We start from the raw sequence: 21,608 nt of genomic DNA, 5'->3' as shown, positions 1-21,608 counted from the left end.
TACTACCCATTTTCAGATCAGCTTGTAGTGCAAGTGAAGGAAACGTAACTGAGTTATTCTTTTCATCATCGCAATAATGCATGGCTCAAGAATGTCAAGATTACATAGTCTCCCTTCCGAGGACCTGCGAAGCCCCGCCCGCGATGAAGCCTTAAGAAATGTGTACTACGGTAGTCTGCAGACGCGAACACAACCCATCCATCCATAACATTAATTCTGCCAATTCACTGTTGCACTGCTGCTGTTGTTGCCACTACTATCGCTACTGTTGTTGTTGTTGCTGGTGCTGCATGTACTAGGAAATATATGCTTCTACTTCAAGTACTGAGTATAGGTGGTGCCCAGAATGAAGATAAACTCGTTGTAAAGCAGCTGCAGATATATTAATAAAATAAAACTGTACAAATGATATGATGAGCTGCCAGCGAGTCACATGTCCGCCACCGAAGACAGGCGGACAGAACTCTGATGTTGGGGTGATTGCTAGGCCGGCTCAGGTCAGGCTGGGACTCGTGAGGTGAAGGGAGGTCGTGAGGCTAGAAAGGTAAAGGGTTCGTGAGGTCCTAGGAGCCCACCCGGCCGTGGAGCAGGCCCGGGCACCGCGGAGACAAAGGGGTGAGGGTTGTCCTCACTCCCACGTGGTGATAGCCGAGGCGGCTAGAGGCTGGCGTCAGGTACCAGTGACGGGAAAAGTGAGGGGAAAGGCGCGCCATGTAATGTAGGGGCAGGCGAAGCGTCCGCCACATTGCTCGGCCACCCATCTCGCGGCGTCCTTACAACGAACAAAGCACATGGGATAATGCAGACACATTGAAGCACATGATTTACATAATAAAGACGCGCTTACATGTGTAAAACACGTGATGTATGCACTATGGCCAATCGCAAGGCTCACAGAACAATGACGTCAGAAGTGAGTACGCACTGGCGTATCACAAAACTCACATAGTTGTGACATTAGAAAAGAGTACAGTGGCGAATCACAAAACTCACATAGTAGTGACATTAGAAAAGAGTACAGTGGCAAATCACAAAACTGACATAGCTGTGACGTCAGCACAGCGAATCACAGGCCACAAAAAAAAAAAAAAAATACTAGGACAACGCTAGAGGCCTAAAACAAGAGTACAAGGCGTTTTTATGCCAAATAAATTGCAAGATAAAAATGCACAGCAAAAGTCATAACGCAGCACAAATAGCACATGATACCGATAAAATATTCTAGTGTGATGGATCGTAGTAGATTATGCACTGGAAGCCACGAGGTAGGAGGAGGCAGTAGACACCTGCCGAAACGATAATTACTCCCAGTGAGGTCTAAAGCACTGTTCACGGGGTGCTGTGAACTTATCATTAAACCCAGCTGTGATCCCACTGAACGTTTCCCTTTATGTCTCACAACACAAGGGGGCAGTCACAGCCTGCCCTCTAAAGACAACTCTCTTCCTCCACACAAAACTACAAGCACCTAATAACACACACACCCTTCACTCAAAAATTTCAAAATTATCATGGCGACTCCTACACCAGCCTCGGAGTCCCCATCTGGAGAGGGGACCATAAATGTCCCCAGGTTGGACTGCCTTTCTGTCGACGACCCTAAGTGTCTTGACACCCCCCTCAACTTTTTCTTCATTAACTTCTGTAACATTCGCGGTCTAAGATCTAATTTTCAATCTGTAGAACACCACCTCTCCTCTTCTAAAACCTTATCCTCTTTTCCTCACTGAAACTCAGGTGTATGAGGCAACTGACAGTAGTCCCTTTTCTCTTCCCTCCTACTTTCTCTATCCTCATTTTCGATCCAAAGCTGGATGTTGCGTTTATGTGCGCAATGACTTAACCTGCTCTCGTGCCCACGCTCTTGAATCATCTGAGTTTTCCACCATCTGGCTACGACTACAGAGTCACTCTCAAACTAAATTTAACTGTGCTGTATACCTCTCACCTAACTCCTCTGACTATAAGAAATTCTTTGACTTTGAATCTATCAACCCGAGGGAAGGATGAGCGGCTGGGTGAGCTATGCGCATACAGTCTCAGCCCAATATGGCATTTTTTTTCTTTCAAAATGCCTCTGACCGACCTCACTAAGCAAACTTAAGACATCCATATTATTTATATATATATATATATATATATATATATATATATATATATATATATATATATATATATATATATATATATATATATATATATATATATATATATATATATATATATATATATATATATATATATATTTATGTGTGTGTGTGTGTGTGTGTGTGTGTGTGTGTGTGTGTGTGTGTGTGTGTGTGTGTAACAATACAGCGTATCTATTTTCCCCTTTATATTAAGTTTTGTATCTAATTACTTCAGTGTTGCAAGAAGGCATGAATAAACACTTACCACCAAAAAGTATTCAAATTATTCCTATACGGAACTCTGCCACTATTGATGTTATGTGTGTGTGTGTGTGTGTGTGTGTGTGTGTATGTGTGTGTATAAAGTCTGAGTGTGACCAACACAGATTGATAAAACACACACACACACACACACACACACACACACACACACACACACACACACACACACACACACACACACACACACACATATATATATATATATATATATATATATATATATATATATATATATATATATATATATATATATATATATATATATATATATATATATATATATATATATATATATATATATATATATATATAAAGCTCATAAAACGTTACTACATTAGCTAATAGAAAAGACTTCTAATCGGGTTGGGCAAATTCTTTCTGGAGGTCTTGGCATTCTTGTCTTGGAATAGTGCTGCCTCAAAACGTAGAAAAGATCAGCAACACAGTTTGGCAGGTAGTTTCAGGGTTTACGTGCGCGAAAGGGCTGAAGAATTAAAATATATGTTAATTCCCCAGTGATAAGGTATACACAGTAAGGGTAAAAGAAAAGAAAGAAAAAAAAAGTCTTAGGCAACGAGGCCGCAGGAGTTCGTGAATCCAGAAGAGCGTAACAACCAATGGAAGCTTGCTGCGGCGTGTGAAAGATTGAATACAGTCGATTGAAGAAAGGGAATTAATGAGACAATAAACTTTTGACTTCACACAGCGTGAATGGAACGCTCCCATAGCACTACTTCGTACTACTACTACTTCGTCAGATATGCCTCTCGTACAGAGTTATCACCATACATAACTAATTTGTACTTCAAGCTCTTCTAACGGTCAATGATGTAATGTACATTCTTAAAATCAGGGTCATGGTGTATTACGGTTTCACAATCCAGAACTACCAGTGATCAACATTTTACTTAATGTATTTCATGGTTCATTTGCTTGATATTATTATTTAGCCTTACTTTTGACTTTTTTTTTTCCATTTGCACAAAATCGTACTGCAGGACTCAGATAAGTAATTAACGTTAGAATGAAATGATGTAATGTTAGTTCAGACAATCGGCAATTCTTATCTTCACCTGAATACTTAATAATGGTGACTTGCTGCCCACGACAATCACCTCTGGGGCGTCCGTCCACACCGTTCAGCGGTCATAGCCACTGACTACTCGTGAGCACTTGGCAGGCTTCCGCCCCTCACGCTAAGCACACAAGAGCTCCTGACGGTCCCCAAGCCGCCCTTCCCTTGCTGCTTTTGTTGCTACTGCTCTTCCCAACTATGGCTGGCCTGCCTTGTGCTCCCTTCGTACACTCCTCACACAGCACGTCTCATTGTAACTAAGAAACACTTAGGTGTTCTTTCGATCCTGAGGCAGATAGACTTGCCAAGCAGAAAGCGGGTCGTCGTGAACATTCATCAGTAGTGTGTGTTGGCATGTGCGTGCGTGTGTTTGTGTGTGTGCAAAGGAGAGGTGCCGGGTGAGTGGTGGCAGTCGAGTGTGTATCGGCACTTACCAGCCACACCAGAGAAATGTGAGTGAAGAACGTGCTTAATATGTGCAATGACGCTACCAAAAACCATGAGGACATCTCACGACCAAGGCGCCTCGTCAGATAATGATGGTGCACTTGATGAAATGGGACCGACTTAAGTCCACGCTACACAAACTGATACATGGTCTCTGAATAAAGCGAAGAAGAAGAAGAAGAAGAAGAAAGCACATAAAAATTACATGAATAATCACATATCATGAAGTGTGTTACAAGTGTGTTTATTGAACTGTTATTTGTGGTGGCAAACTTATTCACCAGCCAACAAGACGATGAGTATTTTGCTGGAGCTGTGATGGTTAGACGGTGAGGCAGTGAGTCTCGATGATCAGGGGAACATAACAATTACTTCCCACAAAGAGACGTTTGTATTGCGACACACGTCACGAAGGAAGGAAAGCAACATATTGAGTGGTCGAGTCTGCACAACATACACTACGGCCGCGAAACGACAGAGGAGGGCCGGGAAGGTCAGTAAAGGTGTCACTCGGCGGACTGTATGTTTATTCACGTAGCAGAAATTTTAAGGGGAAAATGCTGCTCGTAGTTTATGTCAAATATGTGCAATTCAGCAGACAACTAGACATGAAATGTAGACATCTTTTGTAATGACAGTTCTGTCTATTCCATGTCTTAACTTACAAGCATAGAAGTAAGTATGGCATTACTTTTATCAGATTTTCTACAACACAGTGTATCTTGAATGTACGAATGAATTTATATATATATATATATATATATATATATATATATATATATATATATATATATATATATATATATATATATATATATATATATATATATATGTATAACTAGCTCACAAAGCGAGAGAAAAGCCGTTTGGGTAATCACACAAAAACATTTAAATCTGATTTTTTAGGGGGTGGAGGTGAAGTGATGGTTGGAAGGCATTAAGAACGCTAAAGAAAAAAAAAAGAAAAAAAAAAGTGACCAGAGATTAGACTACTAGGGATACCTTTTTCCTTGCACTCACATTCTGGAAGGATGAATACAAGTTTCTGAACAAGTGCCACAATATTCTACATGACACGGTTCTTTAGAAAATAGGTTGTTTAGTAATGTTCGCCTCATTTTCTGATCAAGTTGGTGGATTCCTGAAAACACTGAACAGCTCTGACTAAAGTTGACGGAAGATGGGGAAACAAAAGCTGGAGCTGAAGCGAAGTGACCACAGCGACATCATGGAGGTGGAGGAGCCGCGGGAGGAGGAGGAGGAAGTGGAGGGAAGGTCCTCGGTGAGTCCCGAAGCCCAGGCCAGACGGGACGCCTTCAAGAAAATGCGTCACTCCAAGCCCTCCGAGGTAAGAGAGAGAGAGAGAGAGAGAGAGAGAGAGAGAGAGAGAGAGAGAGAGAGAGAGAGAGAGAGAGAGAGAGAGAGAGAGAGAGAGAGACGTAAGATGCTTAAAACTTCGAACTTCTTAAGCAGATGGAGATGACAACCATTCACGCTGGTTGGCCCTCGATGCTCCTCACTTAGTCAGCGAAACAATTACTGGTTTGGCTCAAAATTTCCAAAGCTGTGAAACTAAGGTCAGTAAGAATGCTTGCCCACGCTTCAACCCGCCCCTCTTTTCACTGATAAGAATAATTTTAATAAATACGTTTCTCGAACAGAGATAGTTTGCTAAGCTGCAGATAAATGCATGATCTAAAAAAATACAGATTTGGTAACACATTACGGTTGGTTTACCTTGAGTGTTCGTTGTGACCGGCAGAAGTATAATGTAGCATAACAGACACAAGACAGACTTGCTGCTGCTATGGGAGATCGGAAGAGGGACAAATGACGAAATTGTAAGGCTGTGGGTATCTTACGCAGGTAGAGAGGACAAGGCAGGTGATGAAGGTATGACTGCCTGGAAACCACTGCGTCCTTTACCAAAATCATGCAAAGACCTCCAGTCAAAGTCATTGTCATATTTTTATTATGATGAATATTACAACACTTATTTACATTCTGTAATTAATTTTCCCGTGACACGATCTACCGAGTCAAAGTTGTCTGGCAGAAAAGTACAGCATATACATTTGATATGTACGCACAAGTACTCCACCAAGGCAACATTGTAGTCTCGCTATATAAACCTATTAAAAATAAATACAGGTCGTCGTCGATTTACAATCGCAATCGGTTGTAACCGGCAGGTCGTAAGTCGACTTGGTCGTAAGTCGGCCTATGTAATAATTACATATGTACATGTTATACTGTGTGATGATAATGTAGCCATCTTTAAATTATATATTACCGTATCACTATTTGTTATTTGTTATAATCATTGCATCACCACTGTCTTAGTACTGTACTGTTATCATCTTTTACACATCGTATACAAATTCAACCTTTTATTTAGAAATGTCTGACGATGATGGGGACCATTTTGACGAGCTGTTGAGTGAGACTGGCAAGGAAGCGAGTTTTAGTGACGACACGAATGAGAAGGAGGAGGAGTTTTTACTAAATCCATTTGTTGCGTTCAGCTGGCCAACAGCTGAAAGCGGTCATGGTCGTAAAGTTGGTCACTCGTAAGTTGGATAGTCGTAACTCGATGACGACTTGTAGTAGTAGTAGTAGTAGTAGTAGTAGTAGTAGTTGTTGTTGTTGTTGCTGTTGCTGTTGTTGTAGTATTACTGCGTAGTAGTAGTAGTAGTGGTGGTGGTGGTAGTAGTAGTAGTAGTAGTAGTAGTAGTAGCAGTAGTAGTAGTAGTAGTAGTAGTAGTAGTAGTAGTAGTAGTAGTTGTTGTTGTTGTTGTTGTTGTTGTTGTTGTTGTTGTTGTATTACATAGTAAGAATAGTAGTAGTAGCAAAAAATAGATAGATAAATAAATAACATGAAATAAAATTAAATAAATGAATAAATAAATTACTAAATAAGAATATAAATATAAATAAATAAACAAATAAATACTAATAAATAAATCAGTAAAATAAATAAATAAATAAATAAACGCTCACGTGAAGCAAGCTTTATCCGTAAGAAAAGTGCTACACACACACACACACACACACACACACACACACACACACACACACACACAGAAAAACCTATATAGCTATGATATAGCTAGCTGGTCGGATAGAAAGTAAAGAAATAATAACATGTAGCACTGAATGAACGCAACGAATTGATACCTGCTACATGCAAAAGTACGATGTTTGGCGGCGTTGTGTAGCAGCCCCCACGCGTCCAGGATGATTTGAGGATACACGATATATAAAGATGCCGCGGGTGAAGCAGTGTGAGGGAAAGACTGGCAAACTTTTTCTGAGAGTGACGTGATGGGGATGCAGCTTGGCTTTGTTCTCGTCGTTCTAGTCATTTTCTTATTTTCCTCCTTGTTCTTTTCAGCCCCATTCACTCGTGACCTCTCGTCCATCTAATCATATCCATTCCTTCATCCTCATTGCATGTTCTGCGTCTTCCTGGTCTTTCTCCTGACCATCCACGCACTGCAAGGATGACAGACTATACTGTTCGTCCTTCTCTTGCAGAAATCCATGGACTTTGATGACTTATTGCCTCACGTCGGTGAGTTCGGCCGCTATCAGAAGTTGCTTATCTTCCTCATTTGCCTGCCGGCGTGCATCCCCTGCGGCTTCCACGCCTTCAATCAGTTATTTATGAGCCCCGTGCCGCCACACTGGTGTCGCGTGCCCGCTCTGGAGGAAGAGGGTCTCACGCCGCTGCAGGCCAGGAACATATCCATTCCCAGGGTGAGAGTTACGTATGCTTGATTCTTAAACGTTCTGTTCTCTCATCAGGACTATTTTCAGAAGTCACAAAGATTATCAGTCGTAATCTTTTATTTTTATTTATTTATTTATTAATTCATTTTTTTTCCAAAGGGGGGTGTAGATTTTGCAGTCTGTTCTCCAACTAGCCAAAAACTCCTTCATAAACAGAAAATGTCAAAACCTTTCAAGATCTAACTCCCCTCGTGACTTCTGGCATCTAGCCAAAAATATCTCTAATAACTTTGCTTCTTCTTCTTTCCCTCCTCTATTTCAACCAGATGGCACCACTGCTATCACATCTATTTCTAAAGCTGAACTTTTCGCTCAAACCTTTGCTAAAAACCCTACCTTGGACGATTCTGGGCTTGTTCCTCCCTCTCCTCCACCCCCTGACTACTTCATGCTACCTATTAAAATTCTTCGCAATGATGTCTTCCATGCCCTCGCTGGCCTAAACCCTCGGAAGGCTTATGGACCTGATGGGGTCCCTCCTATTGTTCTCCGAAACTGTGCCTCCGTGCTTGCACCTTGCCTAGTCAAACTCTTTCAGCTCTGTCTGTCAATATCTACCTTTCCTTCTTGCTGGACGTTTGCCTACGTTCAACCTGTTCCTAAAAAGGGTGACCGTTCTAATCCCTTAAACTACCGTCCTATTGCTTTAATTTCCTGCCTATCTAAAGTTTTTTTTAATTTATCCTCAACAGGAAGATTCTTAAACATCTATCACTTTACAACCTTCTATCTGATCGCCAGTATGGGTTCCGTCAAGGCCGCTCTATTGGTGATCTTCTGGCTTTCCTTACTGAGTGTTGCTCTTCCTCTTTTACAGATTTTGGTGAAACTTTTGCTGTTGCCTTGGACATATCAAAAGCTTTTGATAGAGCTTTGATTTCCAAACTACCCTCCTACGGTTTCTATCCTTCTCTCTGTAACTTCATCTCAAGTTTCCTTTCTGACCGTTCTATTGCTGCTGTGGTAGAAAGTCACTGTTCTTCTCCTAAATCTATTAACAGTGGTGTTCCTCAGGGTTCTGTCCTGTCACCCACTCTCTTATTATTATTCATTAATGATCTTCTAAACCAAACTTCTTGTCCTATCCACTCCTACACTGATGATACCACCCTGCACTTTTCCACGTCTTTTCATAGATGCCCAACCCTTCAGGAAGTAAACATTTCACGCAGGGAAGCCACAGAATGCTTGACTTCTGATCTTTCAAAAATTTCTGATTGGGACAGAGAAAACTTGTTATTGTTCAATGCCTCAAAAACTCAATTCCTCCATCTATCAACTCGACACAACCTTCCAGACAACTATCCTCTCTTCTTCAATGACACTCAACTGTAACCCTCTTCTCCACTGAACATCCTTGGTCTGTCCTTTACTTATAATCTGAACTGGAAACTTCACATCTCATCTCTAGCTAAATCAGCTTCTATGAAGTTAGGTGTTCTGAGACGTCTCCGCCAGCTTTTGTCACCCCAGCTGCTAACTCTGTACAAGGGCCTTATCCGTCCATGTATGGAGTATGCTTCACATGTCTGGGGTGGGCGGGTTCCACCCATACTGCTCTTCTAGACAGGGTGGAATCAAAAGCTTTTTGTCTCATCAACTCTTCACCTCTAACTGACTGTCTTCAGCCTCTCTCGCACCGCCGCAATGTTGCATATCTAGCTGTCTTCTACCGCTATTTTCATGCTAACTGCTCTTCTGATCTTACAAACTGCATGCCTCCCCTCCTCCCGTGGCCTCGCTGCACAAGACTTTCTTCTTTCTTTCACCCCTATTCTGTTCACCTCTCTAACGCAAGAGTTAACCAGTATTCTCAATCATTCATCCCTTTCTCTGGTAAACTCTGGAACTCCCTGCCTGCTTCTGTATTTCCACCTTCTTATGACTTGAATTCCTTCAAGAGGGAGGTTTCAAGACACTTATTCATCAATTTTTGACCACTGCTTTGACCCTTTTATGGGACTGGCATTTCAGTGGGTATATTTTTTGGGGGGATTTTTGTTGCCCTTGGCCAGTGTCCTTCCTACATAAAAAAAAAAAAAAAAAAGATTGCTTATCGAAACTGTCACTGAAATTATGAACGCTTTCCTGAAACCTCTCCAGTGATTTCACTACAGACTGTGAAAAGTTGACGAAAAAAAATAAATAAAAAAAAACGAGAAATTTGAGAATACGGGCTTTAAATGAGAAGCAAGCAGTATGTTAATTAACATTAAAGTCTATCACACGATCTGTACCGTAAAATGTACATGGGTTATCCGATGTAAAAAAATATTAGACATTTAGACATTTACTAGAATATACTGAAAGAACTGTTCTCCCCAGGAAGCTGATGGAAGCTTCAGCCAGTGTATGCAGTATCTGGTCACCAACTACACGCCAGACACTACGCAGCCAGACCCAAGGTGGCCCGTGGTGGCTTGCATGAATGGCTGGACGTACGACACCTCAGAGATCTACTCCTCCATTGTGATAGATGTGAGTCTGGCCACATCAGAGAGAGAGAGAGAGAGAGAGAGAGAGAGAGAGAGAGAGAGAGAGACTATATGGAAGTATACATGTACCTTATTTCCTTTACACGCCCCCATCAGAAGTTATATCCCCTTCCTCCTCCTCTTCCTTCCCTCGGTGCAGTACGACCTGGTGTGTCAGCGGAGGATCTACCCAACCATCGGCCTCTCTGTGCTCAATATCGGTGGCATTATTGGCGTCTATGTCTTCGGCACCATCTCAGACAAGTAAGTCTCTCTCTCTCTCTCTCTCTCTCTCTCTCTCTCTCTCTCTCTCTCACATTAGGCAAGAGCTACTAAAACTAATGAATCGCCAATAATAAATAGAATAAATTAATATAAGTAACCTTTTCATTGCTACTCCATTTCCTATCTTAAAAAAAGTAAATGAATAAGTAAATGTATAAATGAATAAATAAATAAATAAATGAATAAATAGTTGGGACGTTACCTGATTTACTTGCAGCGTCCGAACTCATTCAGTCAACCGTCCTTTCCTTGTTTTGCTCGCTCGTGGGAACAGGTTTGGTCGGCGGATATCGTTTCTGGTGTGCCTGGCGCTGGAGCAAGTGTCGGGACTCATCACCGCCTTCGCCCCGGACTACTGGAGCTGGGTGGCCTGTCGCTTCCTTGTGGGCCTCACTGTGCCGGCCATCTACCAGATACCTTTCATCATTTGTAAGTGTGTGTGTATGTCTGTATGTGTGTGATTCACCTACGGTCGTCTGCTGGTCATCCAGCCCGCCGTTCCCCTATGGAAAGAGCTCATAGTGACCGACCTTCGGTTAGGACTGAGACCACTGACACATCACACACCGGGACAGCGAGGTGACAACCCCTCGGGTTACATCCCGTACCTACTTGCTGCTAGAGGCTACACATTAAGGGCTCGCCCATTTGCCTCGCCGTGTGTGTGTGTGCGTGTGTGTGTGTGTGCATACTTATTTGTATTTTTATACAAGATTGGGTCGTTCGCAACGTTCCGTCTCTCAATTCCAAATTATCGCTTTTCCTTAAATTCACAGATATTGTTTACACAGACCACATTCTAATCTTTTTGCCTATTAGGAAGTATTTTTTAGCGGGGCCTTATCACCTCTTCTTTTGTTAAGTTTCTTGTTGTGTCCTCTTAACGTTGGATTTTCCTTTGTGACACAAATCTACGTTTATTTCTTTAACATATTTTTACACCATAGTCATGTCCCATTTCTGCCTTTCCTCCAGCCTTCCCGTTATTTATTTTGAGTTTTCACTAAATTTTCATAATCTCCCATATTCGGTATCATGTCAAGACTTCATATTTCTTCCACTAGTGGGCATTTTCCTCTTCCGAAACACTGACTCTCTCTCTTCCATGTTACCTATCCTATCGGTGAATCGTGAGGTCATACATCACGCCATCGTCTTCGGTGCATTTCTCCACCTACTTCCTTGAATGTTTGAACGCCCGAGGCCACACGAAGGCTTCTTTCTTTCATAGAGGAAACAAAGCATAAAAAAAATTATATATATATATATATATATATATATATATATATATATATATATATATATATATATATATATATATATATATATATATATATATATATATATATATATATATGTATATATATGTATATATATATAACTGAGGCTTGTTGAATCTTGTATCTTCAACAAATCTTGCCCAGTCGAGTTTTTAAATGGCCGTCAGCCAACCTCACTACGACTATATTTCTTCTTCCTCTTCTTCATCATCATCATCATCATCATCATCATCATCATCATCATCATCATCATCTTCTTCTTCTTCTTCTTCTTCTTCTTCTTCTTCTTCTTCTTCTTCTTCTTCTTCTTCTTCTTCTTCTTCTTCTTCTTCTCCTTCTTCTTCTTCTTCTTCTTCTTCTTCTTCTTCTTCTTCTTCTACGTCTTCCTCTTCTTCGTCTTCTTTTCCTCCTCCTTTTCCAGCAATTTCTCCATGTTTATTATAAGGTCACTGATCCTCGCTAGTCTACACCATAGGTCTCTCTCTCTCTCTCTCTCTCTCTCTCTCTCTCTCTCTCTCTCTCTCTCTCTCTCTCTCTCTCTCTCTCTCTCTCTCTCTCTCTCTCTCTCTCTCTCTCTCTCTCTCTCTCTCTCTCTCTCTCTCTCTCACTTGTGTGTGTGTGTGTGTGTGTGTGTGTGTTTTGCAGTTCTTTCACGTCTTATTTGATCTCTCTCGTCTCCTTGTACTGTTTACATTCTGATTTATTTTTCTTTCAATTGCTGTAACTCGCCACCTCTCTATCCCTCTTGAGCCTTTCTAATGCAATAACGCCATATCTGCAGTCCTATCGTCCCTCGCCCTCCACTATAACGCGCTTAGAAGTCCTCCTATTCATTTCTCCCTAACCATGCAACCTTTTTTTCCCTTCCGGTCTCCCATACCACGCTTCGAAGTCCTTCTATTCTTTTCTCCCAGCACGCTCCCTCTCCCCACAGCACTGGAGTTGGTGGGGCCGAGTTATCGCAGTTTCGTGACTGTGATGACGTGTCTCTTCTACGTGGGCGGGATGCTGCTGTTAGCGGGTGTAGCGTACCTGGTCAGGAACTGGGTGTACCTGTGCCTGGTTACCTCTCTGCCCTTTTTCACCTACATCGTGTACTGGTGGTAAGTGAGAAGCAGGCTGACTTGTTAGACGCTGATGTGATGTCACTTGGTTGTCTCAGTGAACTGTTGGCCTGACGCTGCCTGTCTCTGCCTGCCATCAAGGTACCTGCCGGAGTCTCCTCGCTGGCTGCTGTCCCAGGGCCGTCTTCAAGAGGCCAGAACCATTCTCGTCAAGATGGCGGAGGTCAACAAGACAGAATTGCCAGAGTCTTTCCTCCAGAAGCTCCAGGTCAGTAGTTTCCTGTCGTATAAGAGTGGTCTTGGGGCTTGACGGGCTTGGAGGCGTGGGTGGCTGCAGAGACGCCATAAGCTTGACCTACCATCTGTCTCAACTACTTCTGCTTCGCGCACACACACACACACACACACACACACACACCAAATAAAAAAAAAATAATAATGAATAGATAAATAAATATACTCCGTTGACTTACAGGTTAGTGACACACACGATAATACACTATAGTGCACACTGTATTGCCTCAGTCACTGCATGGCGCACACTACAACTCTATTTACTGTTCTATTTTTTCGGCCTGTTTCTTCATGCACATCAAAATGTTCTTGATGGCTTCCTTGCATGGCAGGATCGTATGTTGGCTCAGCAGGCCCTCAGCGTGAGCTCAGCACAGTACCATACCAGCTCAGGTTTCTTCAGCATGTGTCACACCCCCAACATGAGACTGAAGGCAATCCTTATCACTATAGTATGGTGAGTACAGGTCTCCCTGAACTCTGTATACAACACATTCATGTACTCCATCTCCTACTGCCGCCACCTTGTCGATACAGTAGCCGCGAGCTTCACACTTGTACACCCTGGACATAACACACATCGGTGGTGTTAATGAAGGAGAGGACAAGTCTTCATGTCACTCATCATCATCATCTTCATTAACTGTTGTTGATTACTGCTTCTTTGTACTGTAAGTGGCAGTGTCTGTGTCTGCTTTCTTCTTTGCTGGAAGGTGGTTATAGCCACTTCTTTACAACTAACAGTGTTTGTTGGTATCTGCCTTGTTGTTGCTGTGTTGTTGTTGTTGTTGTTGTTGTTGTTGTTGTTGTTGTTGTTGTTGTTGTTGTTAGCGTTGTTGTTCCTATTTTTCTTCTTCTTTACAAAACGGTGATGATTACAGCTTCTTTATGGCCGATAACACATAGCTGTATAACCTTCTACATTTTCCTTTCAACTGTTTTAGAAGGAATGATCCTGCCTGAGACCAACAAATCAATCCACCTTGGTTACAACTAACTTCATCAAACAGTTTAACAAATATCTATAACAGGACACAAATGTATAGCTGCAGAAGAGTGAATGATCCTTCTTGACAACAACAAATCAGTCCACTTAAATGAGAATTAATTCTTCATGAAAAGGTTTAATGGAATTCTTGATAAATCGTGATATTACATACAGTACAATGTAAACACCTAGTAAATTAAAAATGGATAACGTTCTCCGTAGATTTTATGGACAAATCAGAACTTAAGTTTCTGAATGTGTGTACTATAAGAGGGTGTTAGCACGTGAATACATAAGTATATATAATGCATACTTACATGATTTCTATTGGTAACATTATTGCAAAGTTTTGGAAATTATCTACATTTGATGACGTTACTGTTAAACTACTCGAATTATTTCCACTGAGGATGTTGCAAATTATTTACAGTGATGACATTACTGTAAAGTTACTCTGTATATTTACAATGATGACGCATTTTTAGTTACTTCAATTATTTACGCTGATGGTGCAACAGAAGTTACTCGAATTATTTTCATTGATGGCAGTTTGATAGTTACTAAAATTATTTCCACTGATGATGTGTTTAAAGAGAGGTGCGAATGATTTTCATTGATGCCATTTTCTAAAGTAATTTCAATCAGACACTTTGAAGACGTAAACACTTATACGCATCACACGTCTACCATTTTTCCATTCTTGATGCACCTCCGCTGGTGATGAGCTCAGCATGCACCACCACCAGTTCTTGTACATACAAACACGTGGCACTTGTAACTTACAACGCATGTGCAACCGACTTTTTTTTTTTTTTTTTTTTTACGGGAACTGTCTTTACTACAGTTCCCTATTGTGTCTTTTCACTTCTGTTTGTTGTTGGTATATTTTCAATAAGTTTTCACTTTACCAGTCTGATTTCACTTTCATTTGTTTCTGATTTCTGTCACTATTCACTGACCCTCCCTCTCAATCATTCTATTTATTTATTTTTTTTAAGTTTGTAATATCTTCGACATCTATTTCTTCTTTCTTACTTGCAAATTTGCATTTTTTTCTCTCCCTCTCTCTTTAGGGTTTATTAGTCGGCTTCATATTCTAGTCACCCACCCTCTCTCGTGGCGGCGCAGGATGATTTAGTTTAACAGTGTTCCATGATTTCTGTACCTTGACAGGTTCGCCAACGAGACGGTGTATGTGGGCCTGAGTTACTACGGCCCTGCAATGGGTGAGGATGAGTACCTCTCCTTCTTCTTGGCGTGCGCCGTAGAGGTGCCTTCCTACCTCATGTGCTGGGTGGTGATGGATCGCTGGGGCCGCCGCTGGATCCTCGGCATGGGCATGATTGTGGGTGGCATTTTCTCCATCTGCACTGTCTTGATGCCCGAAGGTATGTCCGTAGTCTAATTCTTGTCACAGATACAGATGTAGTAGAAAAAAAAAAAATCTTTGGTCACTTTAATGGCAATTCCTCAGGTATATCTTCATTGAGGGCAATTCCCTTTTCAAGTCTCTTAGTTTTTGCTTTGCATTGTATAGCAGTGGCATTTGGTTCTGAATGACTTGCAGGATGACTGTCGTGATGCGCACTTTGTGGTAGCATTGCTGTATAATATTAACTGTTGCATAATTTCTTTCAGTAATGATAGTCGAGGGATTTACCTTTGTATCGGTTCCCACTTATTCTTCTTTTCTGTTCAGTATCTATTTGTATACTGATCAATGAATTCATAGTTATTTTGTTGTTATATTTAAATTTTCCACTTCATTATCTATTTTTCTCTTTCATCTTTTCATGTTTTGTTGATCACCCATCACTGACGTACGTGTGGTTTCAGGATGCACTTAGCTTGTGATACCTTCCTTCCCTTCGCTCTCTCTCTCTCTCTCTCTCTCTCTCTCTCTCTCTCTCTCTCTCTCTCTCATTTGAATGTCCATAGGCTGACAGATGTTGATGATGACGGTGATAATGGTGATGGTGATGGTGATGATGATAATGATGATTGATGACAACAACAACAACAACAACAGCAGCAGCAATAACAACAGTAACAAAAATAATAATAATAATAATAATAATAATAAGAAGAAGAAGAAGAAGAAGAAGAAGAAGAAGAAGAAAAGAAAATGAACAAGAAGAAGAGGAAGAAGAAGAGAAAGAAAGTATAACACATACTCTGTTTCCCTCTCTCCCTCACAGGCGCCTCCATGGCCACACTGGTGCTGTATCTGGTAGCCAAGTTTGCGGAGTCTGCCGCCTTCCTCATCATCTACCCATTTGCCGCTGAGCAGTACCCAACTGAGGTGCGCGGAGTGGGCATCGGGTTCTCGGCCTATGTCGGCGGCTTGGGACTTGTCATCATCCCATTCATTAATTACCTGGTGGGTATAATGTTTCTGGACAACGGTCAGTCCACTATGCAGGCTTTTTTTTTGGGGGGGTAATTAATTGACTGAGTGCTTGAGTGTTTGTGGCTCTGTTGCCACCACTTCTGGGATCGTATGGAACTGTTCAGAGGATGAGGTAATACTGATTGATTGGTTGACTGACTGACTGACAGACATTGGCTTGGTAACAAGGTCATAATTATGACGTAAGAGGCTACGGAATTGAACATGTTCAGTACCAAAAGTCTCTACTCGCTTATAAAATTCATGTACCAGTATCTCCCAGAATTTGTCTTTTTTTTTTTTTTTATTTATTTATTTATTTTTATTTTTTTATTACAAATGCCCCGCGCGTTTTTTTTTTTTTTTTTCTTACGTCACTTGTTGGCACTAGCTGCGAGAATCAAGCCACGGAAAGGCTTCATCCCTCGCTTTACGTACACAGGGCACGGAAATGTTGGTGCTGCCGCTACTCATCATGGGCGTGGTGTCTGCCTTAGGCGGGGTGCTCACATTCAGACTGCCAGAGACCCTCCAACAGAAATTACCCAATACTTTGGCCGAGGGAGAAGCCTTCGGCCAAGATTTCTCCTGGAATGACTGTCTCGTCTGTGTCCCAGAGGGGTAAGTTGAGATGTATTATTATTATTTATTTTTTTTTATTTCATATTATTATTATTATTATTATTATTATTATTATTATTATTATTATTATTATTATTATTATTATTATTATTATTATTATTATTACAACAACAATAACAACAATAACAACAACAACAACTACTACTACTACTACTACTACTACTACTACTACTACTACTACTACTACTACTACTACTACTACTACTACTACTACCTATTATAAGCTTCTTTTGTGGCTGTGAGAGAATATGTTATTACAGTTTCCATCTAATTCCTCACACACACACACACACACACACATGAACAGTGTACACATGTTTAAAGAGAAACTGGATAAATATGGTTATGGAGACAGCACAAAATGAGCTTTTGGCTCATGCCTTGTACAATACAACTAGGTAATTACATTAGAGGTTAGGATTTACATTCTCATGCCTCTACAAAAAAATTTTATGATAATGAATAATTATCATACCAATACACTACTACCATTACTAATAGTAATAATAATAATAATAATAATAATAATAATAATAATAATAATAATAATAATGATAATAATAATAATAATAATAATAATAATAATAATACCGACAGTAATAATAACTGTTGTCTGCAATTTCACCAGCACAAAGGAGCTCAAAGAGGAGGACATGGTTCCAGAGGAGGAGATAGTGAGTGTGGAGAGCCTGGGCCGTCGAGGGTCTGTGGCTGGGGGAGTGGAGAGGGGTGTGGCAGACGAGGCCACACCCTTGCGTCGTTTGGGTTCCCTGGGCAGGGGCCAGTCTCTGCTCAGACGCCAGACCAGTGTCATGGATACTCCGATCATTACAGACGCATCTGGGGCCATGAAGCTCACATTTTGGGTGTAGCTTATGTCCTGCGTGTAGCTTATGTCCTGTATGTTGCTTGTGTCCTGCATGTTTCTTACGTCCTGGGTGTAGCTTACATGCTGTGTGTTGCTTACGTTCTGGGCATAGCTCACATTCTGGGTGTAGTTTACAATTTACATGTAGTTTATGTCCTCGGTGTAGCTTATGTTGTGGGTGTAGCTTACATTGAGTTTAGCTTATGTCCTGGATGTAGCTTACTATGTAGATTACATACGTTCAGGGTATAGATAGTTTAACATGGATTCTTCATCATCATCAAAGGAAAAGGCACCATGAGAACCTGCCTACTCCTCTCATTAGCTTCTGAAAACTCCTAATGCGAGGGTGAGGTGTTTCAAAATACGGGTCTTCTTGAAATTGCTTTCAGATCATGAAGTTGTTCTCCAGTATTCGCAATCCAAATATTATGCTCTCTCTCTCTCTCTCTCTCTCTCTCTCTCTCTCTCTCTCTCTCTCTCTCTCTCTGATTGCCCAGCCTACCTTTCCTAATACACTGTAACTCTTGGGCAGCTTCACACTCAAGGAAAGGGATGAAAGTCAAGAAGCCAAGTTAACTTTCTCCCTTCTATCCACATTCTGTAGGGAACAATTTCCCCTATGAATTTCTGAATTAGTAACAACTTTCTACTAGACAAGGTTTTTTTAGGGAATGGCTTCTCATTATGGGTCACAGCTGCCTTTTACACGGAGTTAATAAGGAATATTTTCTTCTGTATGACGTGCACTTGCTATTGTTATGAAGGACAACACAAATATAGCTCTGCTTTATAGTGAATTGTAGGCATACTAGTGCATCAACAATCTTATGTTAGGCACCAGGCATCTCCCTCATGATGCTACTTTGCTACTGCATTAATACATACTACAAAAAAAATACACATTGCTATATTGAATAATGAATAATCCCTTGATATAAATATTTCAGTTATAAATATTCCATTCAGAAGTTTATATAAGAATGGCACCACTATGCTTCTTAATGTGGTGAAAGACTCATTTGTTAAACTCTTGGAGGATGGAGGATTAATATAAACTAATACCAAAGTAAGTGATCTCACATGTCACAGTGTTAGGGAGGCAGATGATGGCAGCCCTGTTCTCTCATGCCATTCTGTTAGGCTAGCAGATGATGACATTTCTTCTCTTTAAGTGCAGGTAAAGCTTGTTCATGGCACTTTGATCTCAAGATATGTATTGTTAAGCAGAAGGTATTAACATTTGTTTGGTTGTGTGTTATTCATACTACTATGAAGACTTGTGACAAGAAGCAAGGCAGCAAGGGCAACTCCTCTGAAGGGATTTATTGGAGGAGCTATCTTCCCTCCCTCCCTGCTCTCCTGACAATGGGAGTACCAAATCCCCTTCCAGGGATATGATGATATAACTCTTTTTAACATAATGTAAGCATGACTTTCCTTTTATGCCCCGTCTTTTGGTGTGTATTGAGTCTCTAGATGTACTGATATTTGTAGCTTTGCTGAGTGTCTATGAGAAAAGTACAGTTGTTTACAATATAGTTTAAAAGCAATACAAGTAGGTGAGTGCAGTGATGAGTCAGTATGTGTGCTGTTACAGGCTGGAGTACCTACAAAGTACACACAGCTCACTGGAGTGTTAGAGAGCCTCAGTTTACAGAAATGTATTACAAAGGAATAAAACCAAAAAACTCATCGCAGACTTTTCATTCTCCTAATGCTCGAAAAGGTATAGGCTAAGGAATGCAACTTTGGTGAGGTTTATATTGCAGAAGCTGGGTGGGTCATTTGAGGTAGCTGCCTTGAGAGTTACTTGAAGCAGAGCAGGCATTATAGAAGGTAAGGTGTGAATTTTGGATAAGTAACAGTTGATTCAAAGTTACATAAAGATTTATGTATAAACAATGTTTTACATAGAAGACTGGCATTTAAAGCAGTTAGTGACACATGGGCTTTAAAATGGTGTTTAAAACTTTGTCTTTATTTTTTTTGTGTGATTAAATAAATATCCCTCTTAACACTATACTTTTTTCCGCCAAATAACAAAGTAGCAGAAAATCAAATTTTTTAAAGGTGTACTTCCCTAGGTGATAACCTTAAATGTAATAATGTCACCTTTTGCGTTCACCTGTGAACTGTGTGAAATACTCATTTAAGTACTGAAAATGAAAATGACAATAAGAATCTAATATTGAGCAATCATTGTGTTGCTTATAGTATTTCTTAAAGAAGTGCAGTGTGTAAAAGTTTCATGTGACAAGGAAGTAAATTCTTTACCTTAGAATCGGTGTAAGATAATGAATGGTGAAAAACAGAGTTTATGTATTGGTGTGCAGAGATCATCTCATGTGTGCATATGTAAGATAGTCATGTTGGGATTATAGAACTATTGTTTCCATTGTGTAATAATTTAAACGTATATACAGTAAAATCCCTCTTATCCGGCATCAACGGGACCGCTGACATGCCGGATACTTGAATAGAAGTGAAATTATGTCCACAATCACCACCCTACAGTCACGCATCTTACCATAACAAAGATCAGCTGATCTGATCAGCTGCTTAAGTGTAAGCACAATACGCTTCCTCTTTTCTATAACTTTAGGCATGATGAAGGCGTCAGGCGATAAACAGTGCACACGCGGGACTGAGTCACTGAGTAAACACAGTGCAGTGGGCCGCGGGTGGCGCGAAGCAGTGCGCTCTGGTGGCGAGGAGACAAAGTATGCCTCGCTCGGGAATTTTAATCAATTTTATGAGTACACATTGATTTTTTATTGATTTTAAGGCTCGGGGAAAAATGTGCCGGATACTTGAAGCTGCTGGATACTCGAATGCCGGATGAGAGGGATTTTACTGTATACCAATTTGTAGCTTACTATTATCAAATATTTATAAAAGTTTGTGTCTTTAAAAAGAGGCTGGGTATGTTCAAAATAATTGCTCTTTCTTATGATCCTCATGATCTTCTTTTGCAGTCTAAATAATGGTAGTGTGTTGGAGAAGTGTCGCAGCAGACAGGCATACAACATTGCTGGTGTGATAGAACATAGGTATTATATGTAAGTCTTAGTATGTAATTTGGCATGAAATCTCTAGTTTGATATAAGAGATACAATTCTAGATAATTCAAGTATCAGATTTGTTATTTGAGGTTTGAAGGACAATTCACCATCATATATTATGCCTAGGAATGTGTGTTGTTTGGTTCTATTTATGTTACTGTGATGTATAGTTACAGGTGGTAATACATATATTCATTAGTTTTTTATGAAAAGCATGTAGTATGGGTAATACATATATTCATTAGTTTTTGATGAAAAGCATGTAGTATGTTTTGTTTCAATAAACTGTCAATCTATTACTTATACATTGAGTAAAATGTTTCTAAATCATTATCGGCTATATCAATTATATCCAAAGGATCTTTTCCAATCACATTTAGGGTGGTATCAACTACAAAAAGAATAGATTTTTTATTTGTGAATGTGTCAAATTATTTGTGTACATATTAAGAAAAGTATTGTGCCTAGGACACTGCCTTGAGGAATTTCATATTCTATTGGTTATGATATGGAGGTGTGATTGAGGAACATGAC

At 40.4% G+C, this 21,608-nt stretch overlaps 2 protein-coding genes across 2 annotated transcripts in view; one reads left to right on the top strand and one right to left on the bottom strand.

The window, feature by feature from the left end:
- Positions 1-16,488, bottom strand: part of LOC135102329 (mRNA cap guanine-N7 methyltransferase-like) — a 41,582-nt gene extending 25,094 nt beyond the window's left edge. The window contains exon 1 of the mRNA XM_064007389.1: positions 16,285-16,488. The gene's annotated coding sequence lies outside the window, so the exon portion shown is untranslated. The remainder of the gene's footprint in view (positions 1-16,284) is intronic.
- Positions 3,547-19,705, top strand: LOC135102328 (carcinine transporter-like). Its single transcript, XM_064007384.1, has 13 exons — positions 3,547-4,426; positions 5,092-5,281; positions 7,471-7,692; positions 10,051-10,203; positions 10,360-10,463; positions 10,759-10,913; positions 12,699-12,867; positions 12,970-13,096; positions 13,455-13,579; positions 15,284-15,498; positions 16,309-16,490; positions 16,942-17,120; positions 17,770-19,705. The coding sequence occupies exons 2-13, from the start codon at positions 5,114-5,116 to the stop codon at positions 18,011-18,013; spliced, it is 2,043 nt and encodes a 680-aa protein (XP_063863454.1). The 5' UTR covers positions 3,547-4,426; positions 5,092-5,113; the 3' UTR covers positions 18,014-19,705.
- The last annotated feature ends 1,903 nt before the right edge of the window (positions 19,706-21,608 follow it).

The sequence above is a fragment of the Scylla paramamosain genome, chromosome 7, assembly GCF_035594125.1.
Source record: "Scylla paramamosain isolate STU-SP2022 chromosome 7, ASM3559412v1, whole genome shotgun sequence".
Lineage (NCBI taxonomy): Eukaryota > Metazoa > Arthropoda > Malacostraca > Decapoda > Portunidae > Scylla > Scylla paramamosain.
The sequence above is the reverse complement of the archived record's forward strand: the minus strand, read 5'-3'. Positions and strand labels throughout refer to the sequence as shown.

Coding starts and splice junctions, on each gene's coding strand:
- LOC135102328 (XM_064007384.1), top strand. CDS start 5,114: ATGGGGAAACAAAAGCTGGAGCTGAAGCGAAGTGACCACAGCGACATC. Junction 5,282..7,470: donor GTCACTCCAAGCCCTCCGAG/GTAAGAGAGAGA, acceptor CTTCTCTTGCAG/AAATCCATGGACTTTGATGA. Junction 10,204..10,359: donor ACTCCTCCATTGTGATAGAT/GTGAGTCTGGCC, acceptor CCCTCGGTGCAG/TACGACCTGGTGTGTCAGCG.